The following is a 19,920-nucleotide window of genomic DNA, read 5'->3' as shown; positions in this document are numbered from 1 at the left end:
TTTTAAAAATAAATATTCGGAAGCACTCGCCACCACCTTGTCGAAGCAATCGACTGAGAATACAACAAGGCAGTCGTAATACTATTGTCGCATCCTATCCTAGAGTTAGATCAGTGCTCTTGAACAGTGTGCAGTTATCAGAACGTTTTGAACACGAGTACGCGTTCTCGTGTTCAGATGCAACTCTGCTTTGCAACCTTGTTGACAGTCGCCTGGGCCCTTTCTCTGTCGCTCACCTGTTGTCACTAGCAAGATGTCGTCGGCATAGACCAAGACCTCTTCCATTGTCACAAGAAAGAGTGTTACGGCGATTACCGATCCTTGGGGGACCCCGGTTTCCTCTTTCATCGGTTTTGATGAGTGTAATCCGAGCTGGGCTCGAAAGGACTGGTTTAGTAGGAAGTTATTTATAATTTGGAGAGTTGACCTAGTGAGGTTAGGTAAGTGCTTGTAACTTTGCCAGGGCGAAATGCATGCTGCGGGTGATCCACACAGTTAAATCCCAAATTTCACCTCGGTAATGTTTTTTACCGATTTTATCCTGTAAAACTTAATTTAAACCGAAAGCTCAGTAAAAATATCAGAATTAACCAATTTTTGTAATAATTTAAACCGATGCCTCAGCACTATAAAATGAAATACTGGACCTTGGTAGTGTAAATTACCGAATAACTCCGTATTTATCAAATTTTTCAATTCTGTCAAACAATTATACTGAGCACTCGGTAAAAATAATAAATTTTACTGAGCTTACGGTAGTTTAATAACCGACTTCTCATGTTGACGTAGCTTTGTTTGATGAACGGAGCTAATGAGCTTACTTTAGTGGATACATGAAAGCTGATTTTCTGCGCACGCGAGCCATTTTGTTAGCCATTTCGCGAAGTGCAGTTCCAGCATCAGCAACAATGGTATGGGGTCGTACACTAATTACGTAAGCGCTTATGTGAGGAGGGGGGTCTGCCATTTTCTTATATTTCATATAAATAAAACATGATTTGTATGAGAAAATCTTACATGGGGGAGGGGGGGTTGAAAAACCCAGAAAAAATGCTTACGTTATTAGTGTACGCCAACATTTAGAATACATTTTTAGGCTACAGACACAATTAATCAACTTTTTTTTGTTGGGCTCCTGCCCTGCTGTTGGCTGTTCGAGTGCCGAGGTCGGTCCGACGATTCTGGTTGGCAGAATACTAGACCGGCACTTATTCTATGATCTCGTCGACACTGCAGCTCCAATAGTATTTGCGTCACGACTCTCCTTACCGCGTTCACTTGTCTTCCTCGTGACACATTCGCTCAGCGATATTATCCGCCATTGGGACAGGCATTCCCCTACGTATTTCCGCAAACCGCGGGCAATCAAACACCATGTGCTTCGGCGTCTGTTCAACATTCTCACATTCTGGACATAACGGTGAATAATTAGTGTTTCTAAAGCGATGTAAATACTTTCGGAAGCATCCGTGACCCGACAGGCCAACAAACATTGGAGGCTGAAAAAGGGCTTAATTCGTTGAAAATTGGCTTCTTCAGCCAAAAAACTAGCTAGTTCGGTTTAAATTGTTTGTTGTGAGGAACTGCGTCAGGCAAAAATTTACTTCACCATGCTTTCTGTTCATCCACGTTGGCAGGTTTGGAATGAACCTTTAGGTCCACCTTCCTTTCTCCGTACTGTCTCACTCCTCCTGCTTCATCACCATCGAACAGACTTTCACCAACTTTCTCATGTTTCCGGTGTCTCTCCACTGGTTACACTCGATGTCTTCCACCAACGATTAGCACTGATGATGCAATTGAGCACCATCCTGGCGATAACGATAACTCCAACGATATCGTTCCGATATACGCGCTTGCAACACACTTTTTAGTGTTTCACGGTTCCGCTTGGTTTGCAGTGCATTCCCCCAAACGGGAACCCCATACCGTAGTTTCGATGACGAGACACTAGCTAGCAGACGCTTCGGGCTGCTTATGGTACAGCCAACTTTAGGCATGATCCCCGTTATCGCGTTCATTGTCTTCGCCGACGTTTTGCAAGCGTAGTCGACATGGTTGTTGAAGTTCAACCGGTCATCAATCATCACTCCCAGATGCTTCAGTGATCGCTTCGATACAATATCGTGCCTCCGATGACGATCTTCATCCGCTGATAGCACCTCCTTTGTGGTGAACTAGCAATAGCTTAACTGCAACCATCCAGTTTTCGATCGTGGCTATCGCCTCTGTCACAGACGCCTCCACTTTTTCGAGTGGCTCGCCCGTAGCTGTTAATGACACGTCGTCCGTAAAACCACTTTTCTGGGCAGCCGCAGTGTCTCCATCCAGTGCAGAACTAATCATACATCTCGTTCCAGATGGTAAAGCCGAGTATTGAACCCTAACCCTAACCTAGTAACCCTCGTCTAGACATTTCTGGAGTACCGTTCTAACATATCCGGATAAGCCAAAATCGCAGCTTTCGGAGCCACGTTTGGTATTCCATCTGAACCGGGGGCTTTCTTCTCTTCGTTTTCAGGCGCTTCGCAGCTTCTTTTCTCTCTCTCTCTCTCTCTCTCTCTCTCTCTCTCTCTCTCTCTCTCTCTCTCTCTCTCTCTCTCTCTCTCTCTCTCTCTCTCTCTCTCTCTCTCTCTCTCTCTCTCTCTCTCTCTCTTTCTCTCTCTCTCTCTCTCTCTCTCTCTCTCTCTCTCTCTCTCTCTCTCTCTCTCTCTCTCTCTCTCTCTCTCTCTCTCTCTCTCTCTCTCTTTCTCTCTCTCTCTCTCTCACTCACACACACGCTTAACGCACTGCACAATCGTTCATCTGGCTTAGCCAGAACTACCTGGGGAATGTATTCTCTCGTATTGGTTACTCTACTGCCTCACTCCAGTGCCCATGCATGGAAATTACCTCCCATAACTACTGCCCTTCGTTCAATCACGATGCTGATAAACCTTTCTAGCATCTCACTGACCTACTCCACTGTCCACCGTGGAGGCGCTTAGCAACTGCATATGTAAACGTCGTGGATTTTGGCGATCACGAATCCTCCACCACCGAATCTCTTCCACTTCTTGGATAGGAAATCTGCCTATAACTTGTATCGCAACCATGCTCGTTCTATCAGCCACCCAGTTGCCGTACTCAGGGGGAACTCGATACGGCTCTGCGATTATCGCTACGTCACACATCGTTTCTGTTGTTGTCTGCCCTAACAGTTGCTGTGATTCAGATTACTGCTGGCCTGCAATCGCCTTCTTATATGCATCCGTCTGATAGTCATTTCCGTCCTCTGGTGTGCAAAGCATGCACTCGGGTCTACATTTCCTACACATGTTACAAGCTTCTTTCCGGTGTCCTAAGTCCAAACATTTGAAGCATCTCACCGTTTGTTTATTCACTGGCGGGGCGGCTTTCAATGGGCATTTTGACCTACCTCCAGAGCTTTGTTAGCAGAGGCTACTGGTAAACGGATCATCGCAGTTTGTGTGCCTCTGTACGCTTTCCTTATTCGGATTGTTATTTGCTCTTCGCCTAGATTATACTGTGACTTTGGTGCATCCTTAAGTTCCTCTTCTGACGTGGTCTCATCTAGATCCCTGCTCATGATTACCATCTCTGCACACTCAGTTTTTATTTCTGCAGCTCTCCAAAAATCCGCACGCAGAGTTACTTTTTTCTCATGCGTACAAAAATGTGCTACTGAGACTCTTACCAAGTTGGCTCATAGAACATAAGAATCGAAGCGTGCTGGAATATAGTGGGACGCATGAATCAAAGTTTTGAACGCGCAATAAATGTGACACCTCGGAAAAATCAAGTGCGCGTGCCCCGCGCTCGTCGCCGGGCGCTATCTCATGCGCTCTCTTAAAATAAACGAAATGTTTTGAATGAAAATGCCAGGGCGTATCCATGGTTTTTTAATGCTTCCATCAACAAAAAATGAATGATTTTTGTTTCCAACGAGGTTCAAGCTAACAAATTTTCAAACCTTGGACGTTAACGAACAACAGTTTTTTAGGGTTCTGAAAAAATAGTTATTACGTCGAAAAAGCGAATGCTCTCCGGATGGCCATAATGTGGACCCTCAAATCTACCTGAAAACGAGCTTGACTCAATGCAAGCGAAACAGGAATTAGGTGGTGTGTTACATACATCTTTCGGCTACTGATGGTGTTGAAGCTTTTAATCGTGATAAATTCGGAGTATTTTGTTTGACAGTAGACGGAAAGTGATCTATAATTAGCATGAGTTTCAAATAATTTAAAGTTTAAACTATGGGATTATCAGAATTAAAACGACTATTTTTAAATAAAATACGTCTACAATTGGGAACTGTATCTTGAAATTTTACGATTACTTCCGGAATGATTAACAAAATCCCACAACTCTGCCTATAAAACCTTCACAGTATCTATTTATATGTGCACTTATTTCACACGCAAACAATTCGATTATTTTTCATCTATGGAGGGGCCTATAAAAACCAAAATTGTCGCTGCTGTCTAAAGGCTCCCCCAAACCTAAACGATTTCATCGCCGCGACGGCGACAACTAGTCGCCGCGATTCTATCGTTGGGTCGCTGCAGGCAATGTTTGATTTATGCTTCCATACCAACGGCGACAGAATCGCTGTCGCCAAGAGATAGAATCGCGTCGCGTGTGTTTGGGGGAACCTTAAACAATTTGATTTTTTGTTGACATCCTTTCTGTCCTTGCCAGCTAAAGATGTTTTGCCATTAAATCAGCTACAAGAATCCTGTAATTTATTAGGTGCTCCATCCCATCCGATGCTTGTGAAGTTGTCAAGTTCTATGAAAAGCGCACCAGTGTATTTTTTCTTAACCTTCTTCGGATATTAGAAAAAACTTACGAATAAGATGTTGGGGTCATATTGACCCAGAAATGTAAATGCTTATAAAACAGTCAAATTTTAACCGAATTACAAAGTTTATATACCGTTCGAAAGATAAACTCATCAATTTTGTGGCTATGTGGTGATATGCCGGTTCTGGAGACAATGGCCACCGGGAAACGACTGCCACGGGGACCTTGTTGGTCATATAAGGGGAGCACAAAAATCGCTCCATATATGCCCTTCGATCGCTAATTCTTCACAGATTTTCTTAAATCGGTAATGTATGGTCCATGAGAGGGCTTTCGACGAATTTGGCCACTCCAGGTACATGCAAGGTGCCCCCGGGGAACCCGTAGAAAGGGACATTTCCGTTTTAGCACCAAAATATGCCGTGCGGCGGCTCTTTCGTCATGATTTTCCACAAAATAGATGATTATGCGATTGAATTCGATAAGTGTCCACATTGGCCACTCTCGGAACCTATGAGGTGCCCTTGGGGAACCCGTAGAAAGGGACATTTCCGTTTTAGCACCAAAATATGCCGTGCGGCGACTCTTTCGTCATGATTTTCCACAAAATAGATGATTATGCGATTGAATTCGATAAGTGTCCACATTGGCCACTCTCGGAACCTATGAGGTGCCCTTGGGGAACCCGTAGAAAGGGACATTTCCGTTTTAGCACCAAAATATGCCGTGCGGCGGCTCATTCGTCATGATTTTCCACAAAATAGATGATTATGCGATTGAAATCGATAAGTGTTCACATTGGCCACTCTCGGAACCTATGAGGTGCCCTTGGGGAACCCGTAGAAAGGAACATTTCCGTTTTAGCACCAAAATATGCCGTGCGGCGGCTCTTTCGTCATGATTTTCCACAAAATAGATGATTATGCGATTGAATTCGATAAGTGTCCACATTGGCCACTCTCGGAACCTATGAAGGGCCCCCAGAGAACCCGTAGAATGGGAGATTTTTGTTTTAGCACCAAAATATGCCGTGCGGCGGCTCTTTCGTCAAGATTTTCTGCAAAATAGATGATTATGCGCTTGAAATCGATAAGTGACCACATTGGCCACTCTTGGAACCTATGAGGTGCCCTTGGGGAACCCGTAGAAAGGGACATTTCCGTTTTAGCATCAAAATAGGCCGTTCAGCGGCTTTTTCGTCATAATTTTCCACTAAATAGATGATTATGCGCTTGAAATCGATAAGTGACCACATTGACCACTTTCGGAACCAATGAGGTACCCTTGGGAACCCGTAGAAAGGGACATTTCCGTTTAAGCACAAAAATATGCCGTGCGGCGGCTCTTTCGTCATGATTTTCCACAAAATAGATGATTATGCGATTGAAATCGATAAGTGTTCACATTGGCCACTCTCGGAACCTATGAGGTGCCCTTGATGAACCCGTAGAAAGGAACATTTCCGTTTTAGCACCAAAATATGCCGTGCGGCGGCTCTTTCGTCATGATTTTCCACAAAATAGATGATTATGCGATTGAATTCGATAAGTGTCCACATTGGCCACTCTCGGAACCTATGAGGTGCCCTTGGGGAACCCGTAGAAAGGGACATTTCCGTTTTAGCACCAAAATATGCCGTGCGGCGGCTCTTTCGTCATGATTTTCCACAAAATAGATGATTATGCGATTGAAATCGATAAGTGTCCACATTGGCCACTCTCGGAACCTATGAGGTGCCCTTGGGGAACCCGTAGAAAGGGACATTTCCGTTTTAGCACCAAAATATGCCGTGCGGCGACTCTTTCGTCATGATTTTCCACAAAATAGATGATTATGCGATTGAAATCGATAAGTGTCCACATTGGCCACTCTCGGAACCTATGAGGTGCCCTTGGGGAACCCGTAGAAAGGAACATTTCCGTTTTACCACCAAAATATGCCGTGCGGCGACTCTTTCGTCATGATTTTCCACAAAATAGATGATTATGCGATTGAAATCGATAAGTGTCCACATTAGCCACTCTCGGAACCTATGAGGTGCCCTTGGGGAACCCGTAGAAAGGGACATTTCCGTTTTAGCACCAAAATATGCCATGCGGCGGCTCTTTCGTCATGATTTTCCACAAAATAGATGATTATCCGATTGAAATCGATAAGTGACCACATTGGCCACTCTCGGAACCTATGAGGTGCCCTTGGGGAACCCGTAGAAAGGGACGTTTCCGTTTTAGCACCAAAATATGCCGTGCGGCGGCTCTTTCGTCATGATTTTCCACAAAATAGATGATTATGCGCTTGAAATCGATAAGTGGCCACATTGACCACTCTCGGAACCTATGAAGTGCCCTTGGGGAACTCGTAGAAAGGAACATTTCCGTTTTAGCACCAAAATATGCCGTGCGGCGACTCTTTCGTCATGATTTTCCACAAAATAGATGATTATGCGATTGAAATCGATAAGTTTTCACATTGGCCACTCTCGGAACCTATGAGGTGCCCTTGGGGAACCCGTAGAAAGGAACATTTCCGTTTTAGCACCAAAATATGCCGTGCGGCGGCTCTTTCGTCATGATTTTCCACAAAATAGATGATTATGCGATTGAAATCGATAAGTGTCCACATTGGCCACTCTCGGAACCTATGAGGTGCCCTTGGGGAACCCGTAGAAAGGAACATTTCCGTTTTAGCACCAAAATATGCCGTGCGGCGGCTCTTTCGTCATGATTTTCCACAAAATAGATGATTATGCGCTTGAAATCGATAAGTGGCCACATTGACCACTCTCGGAACCTATGAGGTGCCCTTGGGGAACCCGTAGAAAGGAACATTTCCGTTTTAGCACCAAAATATGCCGTGCGGCGACTCTTTCGTCATGATTTTCCACAAAATAGATGATTATGCTATTGGAATCGATAAGTTTTCACATTGGCCACTCTCGGAACCTATGAGGTGCCCTTGGGGAACCCGTAGAAAGGAAAATTTCCGTTTTAGCACCAAAATATGCCGTGCGGCGGCTCTTTCGTCATGATTTTCCACAAAATAGATGATTATGCGCTCGAAATCGATAAGTGAGCATATTGGTCACTTTTGGAACAAATGAGTTGCCCTCGGGGAACCCATAGAAGGTGACATTTCCGTTTTTATATCGAAATGAATAAGCGACCACGTTTTCCATTTTGGAACCTATGAAGTACCCCCGTGGAGCTCATAGGAGAGGACATTTCCGTGTCTACTCTCACTCACTTAAAATCGATTAGCGACCACATTGGCCACTTTTAAAACCTATGAGATGCCTCCGGGGAACCTGTACAAGGAGATATTTTTATTTTTATACCAAGATATGCCGTGTAGCGGCACTATCATTTTCCATCAAATAGTTGGTTATGCTCTTGAAATCTAATATCAACCCGGGGGAACCCCAGGCCCAGTTTCGGTAATTGTGGAGTGCCGCGAGGAATCCATAGAAAGGGATGTTGTCGTTTTTGCATCATTATCTGCTGTGCGGTAGTTCTTCCTTCATGATTTTCTATCAAGTATATGAGTACGCGTTTGAAATTAATTACCATCTCAATTGGCCGCTCGTGGAATCTATAAGATTCTCCCTGGGAACAAATAGAAGGGGTCATTTACGTGTTCTTATCAAATTAATAATCCTATGTAAGGCTATATCAAGACAAAATTTTCAAAACGACTTATCTGCTTTTGTTAACACCTTGTACCTCAAAGGATCTAAGGGTGGACAATATGTAAATAATCGGTTTCGAGGGCACTTATTTGAAGACGAAATAGCCGCCGCATGACATATGTTGGTGTAAAAATGGAAATATCCCCTTCTACGGGTTCTCCGGAGGCTCCTCATAGGTTTCAAAAGTGGCCAATGTGGTAACCTATCGACTTCAAACGCATAATAATCTATTTTGTGAAAAATCATGACGAAAGAGCCGCCGCACGGCATATTCTGGTGCTAAAACGGAAATGTTCCCTCTTACGGGTTCCCCGGGAGCACCTTGCACGTACCAGGAGTGGCCAATGTGGTCACTTATCGATTTCAAGCGCATAACCATCTGTTTGGTGGAAAATCATGACGAAAGAGCCGCCGCACGGCATATTTTGGTGCTAAAACGGAAATGTCCCTTTCTACGGGTTCCCCAAGGGCACCTCATAGGTTCCAAGAGTGGCCAATGTGGTCACTTATCGATTTCAAGCGCATAATAATATATTTTGTGGAAATCATGACGAAAGAGTTGCTGTACGACATATTTTGATGTTAAAACGAAAATGTCTCCTTTTACGGGTTCCCCGAGGGCACCTCATAGGCTCCAAGAGTGGCCAATGTGGTCAATTATAGATTTCGAGCGCATAATCATCTATTTTGTGAAAAATAATGACGAAAGAGCCGCCGCACGGCATATTTTGGTGCTAAAACGGAAATGTCCCTCCCTACGGGTTCCTCGGGGGCACCTTGAATATTCCAGGAGTGGCCAATTTAATCACTTATCGATTTCAAGCGCATAACCATCTGTTTGGTGGAAAACCATGACAAAAGAGCCGCCGCACGGCATATTTTGGTGCTAAAACGGAAATGTCCCTTCCTACGTGTTCCCCGGGGGCACCTTGCATGTACCAGGAGTGGCCAATGTGGTCACTTATCGATTTCAAGCGCATAACCATCTGTTTGGTGGAAAATCATGACGAAAGAGCCGCCGCACGGCATATTTTGGTGTTAAAACGGAAATGTCCCTTTCTACGGGTTCCCCAAGGGCACCTCATAGGTTCCGAGAGTGGTCAATGTGGTCACTTATCGATTTCAAGCGCATAATCATCTATTTTGTGGAAAATCATGACGAAAGAGCCGCCACACGGCATATTTTGGAGTTAAAACGAAAATGTCCCCTTTTACGGGTTCCCCGAGGGCACCTCATAGGCTCCAAGAGTGGCCAATGTGGTCAATTATAGATTTCGAGCGCATAATCATCTATTTTGTGAAAAATCATGACGAAAGAGCCGCCGCACGGCATATTTTGGTGCTAAAACGGAAATGTCCCTTCCTACGGGTTCCCCGGGGGCACCTTGTATGTACCTGGAGTGGCCAGTTTCGTCGGAAGACCTCTCATGGACCATTTATTTCCGTTTTAAGAGAATTTATGAAGAATTAGCGATCGAAAGGCATATATGGAGCAATTTTTGTGCTTCCCTTATATGACCGACAAGGTCCCCCTGGAAGTCGTTTCCCGGTGGCCATGGTCTCCAGAACCGGCATATCACCACATAGACACAAAATTGATGAGTTTATCTTTCGAACGGTATATAAACTTTGTAATTCGGATATAATTTGACTGTTTTATAAGCATTTACATTTCTGGGTCAATATGACCCTAACATCTTATTCGTAACTTTTTTTGTGGGGTCGTTCCTGTTGCACCTTAAAATACGTTTTTCATGTCAGATGCTTCATTTCCACAAAATATTAAAAGTCAAGAAATTTCAGATCGATCGGATTATCAGGTAAAAAGTTATTCTACTTTGAAGTTTCGTTTTGGGTCATATTGACCCCAACATCTTACTAAGGTTAACTCTGTTTATTTTCCCTAGCGTTTCGTCACTAGGATCACTAGGTGATCAGCTCATGCGACGAGCGCATGAGACGGATCGCATGTGCAGCCCTTGAGGTACATAGGAACTAGCAGGAGGCGCGCAACTTAGAAGCGCATCACCTACTTCGCTCATACGAGAAAGCTAAATATGCGTCTCATGCACCACCAGGTTAAGCACGTGCACAGTAACTCTGCTGCACAGCCGTGCGCCAGCAAAACCAATAACTGATACTCCGGTACAAATAGCGTTTGTTAGCTGATTTTCGGCAATTTTTTTGCTGATTATCAGCAATTTTGACAGAAATCTCGGCAAAAAACATGTTTGCTGGGGCACGGCTGTGCGATTCTCGGTAAAAGTTTAACATTTTGCTGAGATCCCGGTAAAAAAAATAAGTGTGTGGGGTTAGGAGTTTTAACTTTCGCCCCTGCGCCCAGCAGCAATTTCGCAATGCTCACTTGCATAATCGATCTTGGGTTCTACTTTAACTCGAAGAGCATCTCTCCGGTTTGTGTGCTCCTGGTCCTTACTACACGCTTAAAGTAATTAACACAGTTTTGTGCTCCATTCACACAAAACGGTTACTAAGATGGTCCCTTCGAACAGCTTTCCAAGGATTTTTTATTCCACATCTGGATATTTCCATGAGTCGGTAGTCCTTTCGGTATCGACTCATTGAGGTTTGACCAACAATCAATATGAAACTGGTGATTTTTTGTGGTTCCAGTTTCGCACACTATGGACAATCCTCGGTACCCAGAAATGTCATTTGTATATCAAGTACGTAATTTATGAACGCCATTTAGAACTTGATTTAGAACTGCTGTCATAGCAACATTTTTTTCATCAAACAAAAACAATAGTAATTTGAAAATTGGTAACGGAATCTTATCCGGGACATGAAAAAATCTGAATTCTTTTATTTTTGTTCATTAGCATTGAATATATAATCTTTATTTTTCAGTTATTCATTCAAAACAGTCACCTACCCCGGAGAAGTACTGAATCCGAAAATTTGCAGTTCAAACATAAAGTTTCCTTCTTCATTCTGTTTCACCGGAGTTTCTAGAATAGGCACATAAGGTATCCACTACCGAGCCAAATCCAGAAAATCTGGGTCAATGGAGAAGTCAGCTTTTTCATTGACTCCCAGGTTCCTAATGGTTGAAATGCAACATCCTTATTCCGTCCTGGACATATAGTATGCTTTAACTAACTAGTAACAGAATCAACGTGTCTTGCAGTCACTAGTCGTTTAGCATGTGTACTGATGCCGTGCTTCGGGTTACAAAATATCCATTCAGTTTCCGGTTGGCTTGAGCGTGATTTCTAGGCTTTTCCAAAGGCAATCAGAATTTAGACTTCAGACTTTTGTGTTTGACTCACGCAGTCCCTAAAGAAACCCATAAAGCATGCTGTTGGGGACGGAGTGTTTGGGCGGTTCGGACCTCCTTGGAGCAAACTTCACTGGTTATTATGAGGTTTTGGAAGTTGCTATAAGCTATATAATATATTAGAATTTGCATGAATCATCGAACTACACAATACTCACATCGAGTCTAACCTCACTCACAATAGTCCACCCAACAATTGATTCCAATGGGTCTGCGACGAAATCTACAATTTCCATTGCATGTTATTTAATTACATATAATTCTAGTCATAATTCGTAAGTTTTACTCATTTTAGCTGTAGTTTAGATACGCAGGTATGACAATTCGCTAATTTCAGGGTTTAACGTATTTATATAGTAATAATTCTAATGACAATAAGAAGTTATTCAGAGTGACAATAATAATTTCAACGTGATCACTTGCTTCTCTGTATCGAAACAGTTCTACAGCATACATCGTCTACCTACATCTACCATCAACATTGCTTGTAGCGTAGAAACGCTCACCTTCCCACAGACCAGCACATCTATCGTTGTAGCTCGGAGACGGAGAATACTCTGCAGTGGTTCCCAACACATGCTTTTGCAGAAAATAAAATGCTTAAAGGTTTTATAACTTTTATTCTTTTAACCAGGGGAGACACCTACAGCGCTTGTATTATCTTGAGTTTTTTACAATATTAGTTCATTCCTCTTTTATCGTTCTACTATAACAAAACGAATATAAAAAAGATGAAACATAATGAAGTTTGCAATTAAAGTCGGAAACAGCGCTAACCATCAACGAAAGATAAAACTGTAATCTCGTATTTGAAAGAATATCCAATCGTATCATCATCAGGTCAACAAGAATGCCGGTACTATGTCTGGATTGTACAGGATTGTACGTACTGCATATCATACTATCATTGCCTGCGGCTTGGACAAGAAGACCGCTGACATTTTGATATTTGATCTTGGTGGCGATACCTTCGATGTGTCAATCCTGTCCATCGATGGTGGTATCTTCGACTTCAAGTCAACTGCCGGTGAAACTAATCTTGGCGGGGAGATCTACGATAACTGATTTGTGAATCGCTTAGCCTATGAGAACGAGCGCAATCACAATAAGGGTACGCCCTGTGTCATTTCTCCAAAGCATATGAATGTGCGAATCGTACTCTGTCGTCGTCAAACCAGGCCAGCATTGAAATTGACTCACCGACTTCTATATCCGTCCCTGAGTCAAAGAACTGAACGCCGTTTACTACCAGCGGATCAGCAGTCACATGAGCTTGTCAAAACTGGTTGAGAGTTTGCTTGCAATTGAATGAAATGCCCCTGAACAGTCTCATGTTCGTATGGATAGTATCCATTACGCCTGAAAGAAGATTGAACAGTAGACAATCCGGTCGGTAAATCGTTAATCCGTTTGAATGCCTGTAGATGTTCTGCTCTACCGCTCCTCACGCTTTCAAGCAGCTCAGCGAACATTTACAAACTTGTGGAAACTGCTATACCAGGGACAAACGAAGTTGAGGAAAATACCTGACGAATTTGTATCGGTGCAACGTCAAGATAGTGGCCTTTCGGTCGTGTATTACTAGTCTACCCAACAAGGACAGCATCGTACGAGTTTGTGGATGCTCGTACAGGTATTTATCGTTGCAGAGTTTTGTCTGCTGTAGATTCGAGCATCGAAGGCACATTATCATAACTTGGTTGCATACTACGCATCAACCAGGGGCCTGTATGAGGCGGGTTTTGCTCTAGATCTTATACCTGATTAGCAAAATGTATTACCTTACATAATAGAGTAAGAAAATGGAAAAGAATTGTCAGTTAACTTAATCCTGAGATCAACACTCTGCTCCAATCTGATAAAGTCGCTGACGTTCAAAATAATAAACAAACAAATGCAATGATAGCTATGACGACGGTAAGAAATTAGAACCAATTCAAATTTAAATCAAAGGATTGCTTAGCTTGACTGGGTACCAACTGGGTACCGAAAGCTTAGTACACTGGAACTATAAAATGAGTACTAAATTGTTCGGACCCCAACATCTTGATAATTATATCTATGGTTTGACTGTAGGATATTTCGCCGAATAGTACATTTGGCTGAATAGGACATTTGGCCGAATGCAGCCAAACTTCCATGAGTCGATGTTCCATGACTCGATATCTTCTCATGGTAGCAAACTGTGCCATATTAAAAAATATTTTCTGAGTTACTGTGATGGTCCCTTCAAACAGCTTTCCAAGGATTTCTATTCCACATCTCGATATTTCCATGAGTCAATAGTCCCTTCGATATCGACTTATGAAAGTTTGACTGCAGGACATTTGGCCGAATAGAACATTTGGCTGAATAGCACATTTGGTCGAATAGGACCTTTGCAGGGCTGTTACAAACTGAGCAAATTTCAATACGCAAAATCTGCGACTAACAAAATGAAATCCGCTACTGCAAAAACAAAACCGCGACCAACATGAATAATAGCCAAATTACTTCAAAATACATTTGAATGCGAAACTTTAATACATTTACTTTTAATCTATCATTAACATTCGGTCGAGTCAAGTACGAGACACTGAAGACGGCCTCACAGTTGAGGTCGGAATAAGTATCTGCAAAAATAACAAAACGCGGTGGAATTAAATGGAAAGTACTAAACTCGTCTTAGACAGTTGAACATATTTTTTTATGTATCAACAATGGCATAGTTGACGTATTAATCATAAATATCATGTTACAAAAAATCAATATTCAACGTAAAGACATGCCAGAAGTGAAAAAGTAACATGAAATCGATCTATGAAATTCGGATTTAAAGTTACTAGAAAAGTCAATCTCAAACTCTCTGACAAAGTGACAAGTGAAAACAGTCTTGAATATCTTCAAAAACTGGTAAATATTTAGAAAATTTTCTACTGAATTTTCGCCTGTACACCAATAGTTGCGGTAGTGTTCCTATAGTTACAAGTCCCGTAAGAAAACAATGGGATTCCCAACTATAGGAACACGAATTGAAAAATACCTCAACTATTGCAACAGTGTACCAATAATTGGAGTTGATATTTTAAGACGGAATACATGGAATACATGCGACGGAAGCATTTTTCCAATAAAATAGATGAGGAACGCTTTCGAATATATACCCGAGGTAAGCGAAATGAAATTTTGTTTAATTCTAGGAAAATGAATAGTGTTGGAACGTGCTTAGTTCCTCCACTATTGGATCATTTACCCTAATTGAAACGTTATTTGGATATAACGTGTGTGGATACTACTTATTGTTGACTAACGGAGTTAAAATGAGGAACGATGGGGCAAGTGACCCACCAAAGAAAATGGTGGTGATGAAATTTGAGTAGACATAACTAAATGCATTGCATTGCGCAAAACAATACTTGTGAAAGAGTTGGTTTTAAAAAAAGATTGCGAGAGTTCAGATACGTGCCTGGTGTTGGAAATTTTATCTCATCAGTCCTTCGTAGCTTAGTAGGGAAGGCATCTGTTTAGCGTACTGGTTTCGTAGGATCTAACCCCACCGAAGCAAGTGGTTACCCTCTAATACATTTTTCAAACTGAATCTTTCACATATTGTACAATTGCACAAATCGAGTTCCAAAGGTATCCCTGAAGGAATATCGGAAAAAATTTCTGAAAAAATTCTAAAAAAAATCTGAAGCATTTCCCGAACTGATTTCCAAATATATTGCTTTTCAAATGAGTTCCTAAATTTTTTTTTGGAAAGAAATTTATGAGGGAATTTCTTAAAGCACTTCCAAAGAAATTTCCGAAGCAGTCCCTGAATGAATTAGCAAAAAAATTCAGAAGCAAAAACCTTTATGAAATTTGTTTAAGCTTTAGAAATATCTTTGAACAATTCTACAGTGATTCCTCAAGCTGATTTTCCTCCTGAAATACTTCGGAAATTCCTCCAGGAATTCCTTTCAAAAGGATTATTGAAGTAAATCCTAATGCATTTCTCGAATAAACTCTTAGATGTCTTTCGAAATTTCTTCGGAAATTATTCAAGGTATTCTTTCTAATATTTCTCCACCCTACTAGCACACATGCTGTACATCAGTTTTTGTAACTCATATGACACCGAATTAGGCTGCATATGAGTTGCTGCAACCAAAACAGTCTGGTTTGTCCAGAATGACATTTTTTTGTTTTGTCCGTAGATATGAACAACGATCCTTAAATGTACAATACATTTTCAGTACGATGTATGGATCATTCAAATATGATGTATTGATCCCTGGCCTAATTATCGAAAAAGTTTATGTTTATTTTATTCGAAAAATTTAACCAGAAAATCATTCAGAAGCTTCCCAAGGATTTAATAAAATTGACGAAAAATAAGTTTTATGCAGAACAATTTTGGCGTATGTATAAAATGTCAGGGCAAATATTCAATCTGATGGGTCACGTGCTCCATCGTGCACCAGTTTAGCTCCGCCAGTGATTATGTTTACCGGCGCTCCCAATATATTGTCAGTACATTGCTTTTCTTTTTCGAAATGCTTCGAACGGAAAATGGAAAATTACTTAGATTTATTTCTCTAAAGCACATCCGTGTGCTCAGTAAGAAAACTATCTGAATCATGAAAGAACGTTTGTTAGCTGACTTATAATTGCTCCGAAGTTTTTTTTCCCTTAGCAACAATCTTATGGGGAAGGAAAACATTTAACGCTTATTCATTTTCGGATATGCGCAATTCGGTGTTATGTTTTAATGGCTTATCGTCTGACGACAAATAAAGTAACGATGAAAATGAGCGTGCGTCAATAAACAGCCCTCCCCCCCAGTGTAGGTACTTACATTTTTATGATTGACTAATTTCATAAGCTTAAACTCCCTGTAGGCTCGTTTGGCATGTGTGACGTTCTGGAACGGTCGCGATAGCTTTTTGATGGCGACATTCTGCTGGGTGACGGTGTCGTACGCGGCACTGAAATTGCAGCAGGAAAGAAACAGAGAAAAGAAGAAGAAAAACATTTGCACAGAATTAGTTGGGTCTGGAATTGGTTCGGATGTCAGGGAAATTCAGTTATCGGTTACGCAATCCAAAGCGAGAGAAAATAAAAGTTTTAGTTTGGGGATAATCAATGCTGAATGGGTTTAGTGCTTTTACTCTGAAGCGACAGTTTTATTAGTTTGTTGATCATGGATAATAATGGATCGGAGTTGATGAACTTTTATCATACACAAGCTATTTGATCAGTGTTTGTATGGAAATAGTACTTGGAAAAAAGTTTATTTAGTTCACATCTGAGATGATTTGAATTTGATTCAATTATGAGGCAGGATTGGTGCATGATATGTGACTTCATCTTAACATAGGGTAGATAACCATTTGGGCAGTACCACCAATTCCCGTCTACAACGGTCATTACTCGAGCGCATTACAACCGAATTACTTGTTTTTCAGTACGTACATGGTTAGTTTCTGTCGATATCTAGTGATGTAAAAAAATCAAGCCATTTGGTTGGAACGCGGTCGAGTTATTAACGTTGCGGACGGGAATAGGGGGTGCTGCCCAAATGGTCCCATTTCCTATCTGGCTTCCTATTGATGAATTTCCTAAAGAAAAAGAATTTTCGTAAAATTTAAGATAAAATCTATAATGGGCGGTTTTGATTGAATTCACTTTGATAAGTGATGTGACTGTCTCCGCATTTTTATGTAGCACTAGCTTTATGTACCCGGCCTTGCTCGGAGTTGCCAGTTTAATTCGCAGTTTTTTTCACCATCGGAATTGGAATAGGTCAAAAGGATAATTGTGTTTTCTTATTGATATTTCATCATTTGATTAAAAGAAGGTAGATTACATTTGAAAACATTGACTGATTTTGAAAATGGGATCAAACCCAAAATCGCTTTATTCCGGGCAAACGTCTATTTCTAAAGAAGGAAAAACATACACCGATGCCTTATTCCGGAAAAACGTCTATTTTTAAAGAAATGATCACATTTACCGTCCAGAAGGAAACACTTTAATCATTGCTTTTCTCTGGGCAAACCATGATTTCGATGAAGTGTTGAGTTGATCGATCCCTGTCATCTTCGCCTTCTTAAGAAAAAGAATGTTTGTTCCAAATTTGGTTGAAATCGGTCAAGTGTGACAGAATTTATGCTGGAACATTGTAGCATTGCATACCGTGCATTTATTTATGAATCTTGAAGCATTATCATATAATTATCATATCTTTTAAAATTTGGAATAAAGGTTACTCGATTATGGATCACTATGCAATTTGATCATTCATAATCATCAATCATTAATCATATCGATCGTTAATCATTAACCATACACATAGTGTGTCAACATTTAATCACGATCGGTAATCGTTAATCATAATCCAACGGTTTTTTCATCTATTATTCATAATCGTTAATTATTGTCAAAATGAATTTAATCATTAATCATTATCAGTCATCATTTTCAAAAATTATAATTCATTAATCATAATCTTTAATCATAGAGTTGAATGATTTAATCATTTAATCTGCTTAGAATTGGTCCTGGGGGTCAGGAGTTACACTGAATTGCCCGTTTTCTAAAGACAACCGCTTTCCCTTTACCCTCCCTCTTTTCTCAACGACCATTTCACCCCCTTTGTTATCTTCTCCTTGGGATAGAGAATGTGTGTACCAAATTTGGTTGAAATCGGTACAGGCGTTCAGAAGTTACACTAAATTGCCCGTTTTCTGAACAATGCCCCTCCCACCAGACCCCTCTCCCCCTTGTCCAAATTACCCTCCCGTACGATTGGTATCTCATAGTGAATATGTGTACAAAATTTGATTGAAGTCGGTCCTGTGGGTTGGGAGTTAAACTGAGTTGCTCGTTTTCCAAAGACAACACCTCCCCCTATAACCTCCCCTTTTCCCAATGACCATCCCACCCCCTTTGTTATCTTTTCCTTATGATGTAGAATGTGTGTACCACTTTGAATTACCCGTTTTCTAAACAAAACCCCTCTCTCCAGACCCTTCCCCCTTTCCCAAATCCTCTCCATATGATTGCCTCCTCGTAGTGAATATGTGTACAAAATTTGGTTGAAATAGTTCCTGGGAGTTGAAAGTTACACAGAATTGTTCGTTTTCTGAACAAAACCCCTCCCACCACCCTCCCCTTTTCTACATGACCATCCCACCCCTTTGTTAACTTCCTCTGAGGATAGAGAATGTCTGTACCAAATTTGGTTGAAATCGGTCCTGGGAGTTGAAAGTTACACAGAATTGTTCGTTTTCTGAACAAAACCCCTCCCACCACCCTCCCCTTTTCTACATGACCATCCCACCCCTTTGTTAACTTCCTCTGAGGATAGAGAATGTCTGTACCAAATTTGGTTGAAATCGGTCCTGGAGTTGAAAGTTACACAGAATTGTTCGTTTTCTGAACAAAACCCTCCCACCACCCCTCCCCTTTTCTACATGACCATCCCACCCCTTTGTTAACTTCCTCTGAGGATAGAGAATGTCTGTACCAAATTTGGTTGAGAAATCGGCCAAGTGGTTCAGAAGTAGTTAGCGAACATACATACATAGATTGGTTTTTATATTCATTAAAATCAATAAAATCATAATCTTTAATCATAGAGTTGAATGATTTAATCATTTAATCTGCTTAGAATTGGTCCTGGGGGTCAGGAGTTACACTGAATTGCCCGTTTTCTAAAGACAACCGCTTTCCCTTTACCCTTCCTCTTTTCTCAACGGCCATTTCACCCCCTTTGTTATCTTCTCCTAGGGATAGAAAATGTGTGTACCAAATTTGGTTGAAATCGGTACAGGGGTTCAGAAGTTACACTAAATTGCCCGTTTTCTGAACAATACCCATCCCTCCAGACCCCCCCCCCTTTTCCAAATTACCCTCCCATATGATCGGCTCCTCATAGTGACTATGTGTACAAAATTTGGTTGAAATCGGTCCTGGGGGTTGGGAGTTACACAGAATTGTTCGTTTTCCAAAGACAACACCTCCCCCTATACTCTCCCTTTTTTTCAATGACCATCTCACCCCCTTTGTTATATTTTCCTTAGGATAGAGAATGTGTGTACCAAATTTGGTTCAAATCGGTCCAGGGGTTCATGATTTACTCTGAATTGCCTTTTCTAAA

At 41.4% G+C, this 19,920-nt stretch overlaps 1 protein-coding gene across 5 annotated transcripts in view; it reads right to left on the bottom strand.

Moving 5' to 3' along the window:
* LOC134213685 (stress-activated protein kinase JNK) overlaps window positions 1-19,920 on the bottom strand; it is a 276,561-nt gene that overhangs the window by 7,842 nt on the left and 248,799 nt on the right. For all 5 annotated transcript variants that reach the window (XM_062692961.1, XM_062692957.1, XM_062692959.1 and 2 more), the window contains one exon: window positions 16,615-16,744. In XM_062692961.1, the coding sequence (XP_062548945.1) occupies window positions 16,615-16,744 (130 nt within the window). The remainder of the gene's footprint in view (window positions 1-16,614; window positions 16,745-19,920) is intronic.

The sequence above is a fragment of the Armigeres subalbatus genome, chromosome 2 (genome assembly GCF_024139115.2).
Source record: "Armigeres subalbatus isolate Guangzhou_Male chromosome 2, GZ_Asu_2, whole genome shotgun sequence".
Taxonomy (NCBI): Eukaryota; Metazoa; Arthropoda; class Insecta; order Diptera; family Culicidae; genus Armigeres; species Armigeres subalbatus.
The sequence above is the reverse complement of the archived record's forward strand: the minus strand, read 5'-3'. Positions and strand labels throughout refer to the sequence as shown.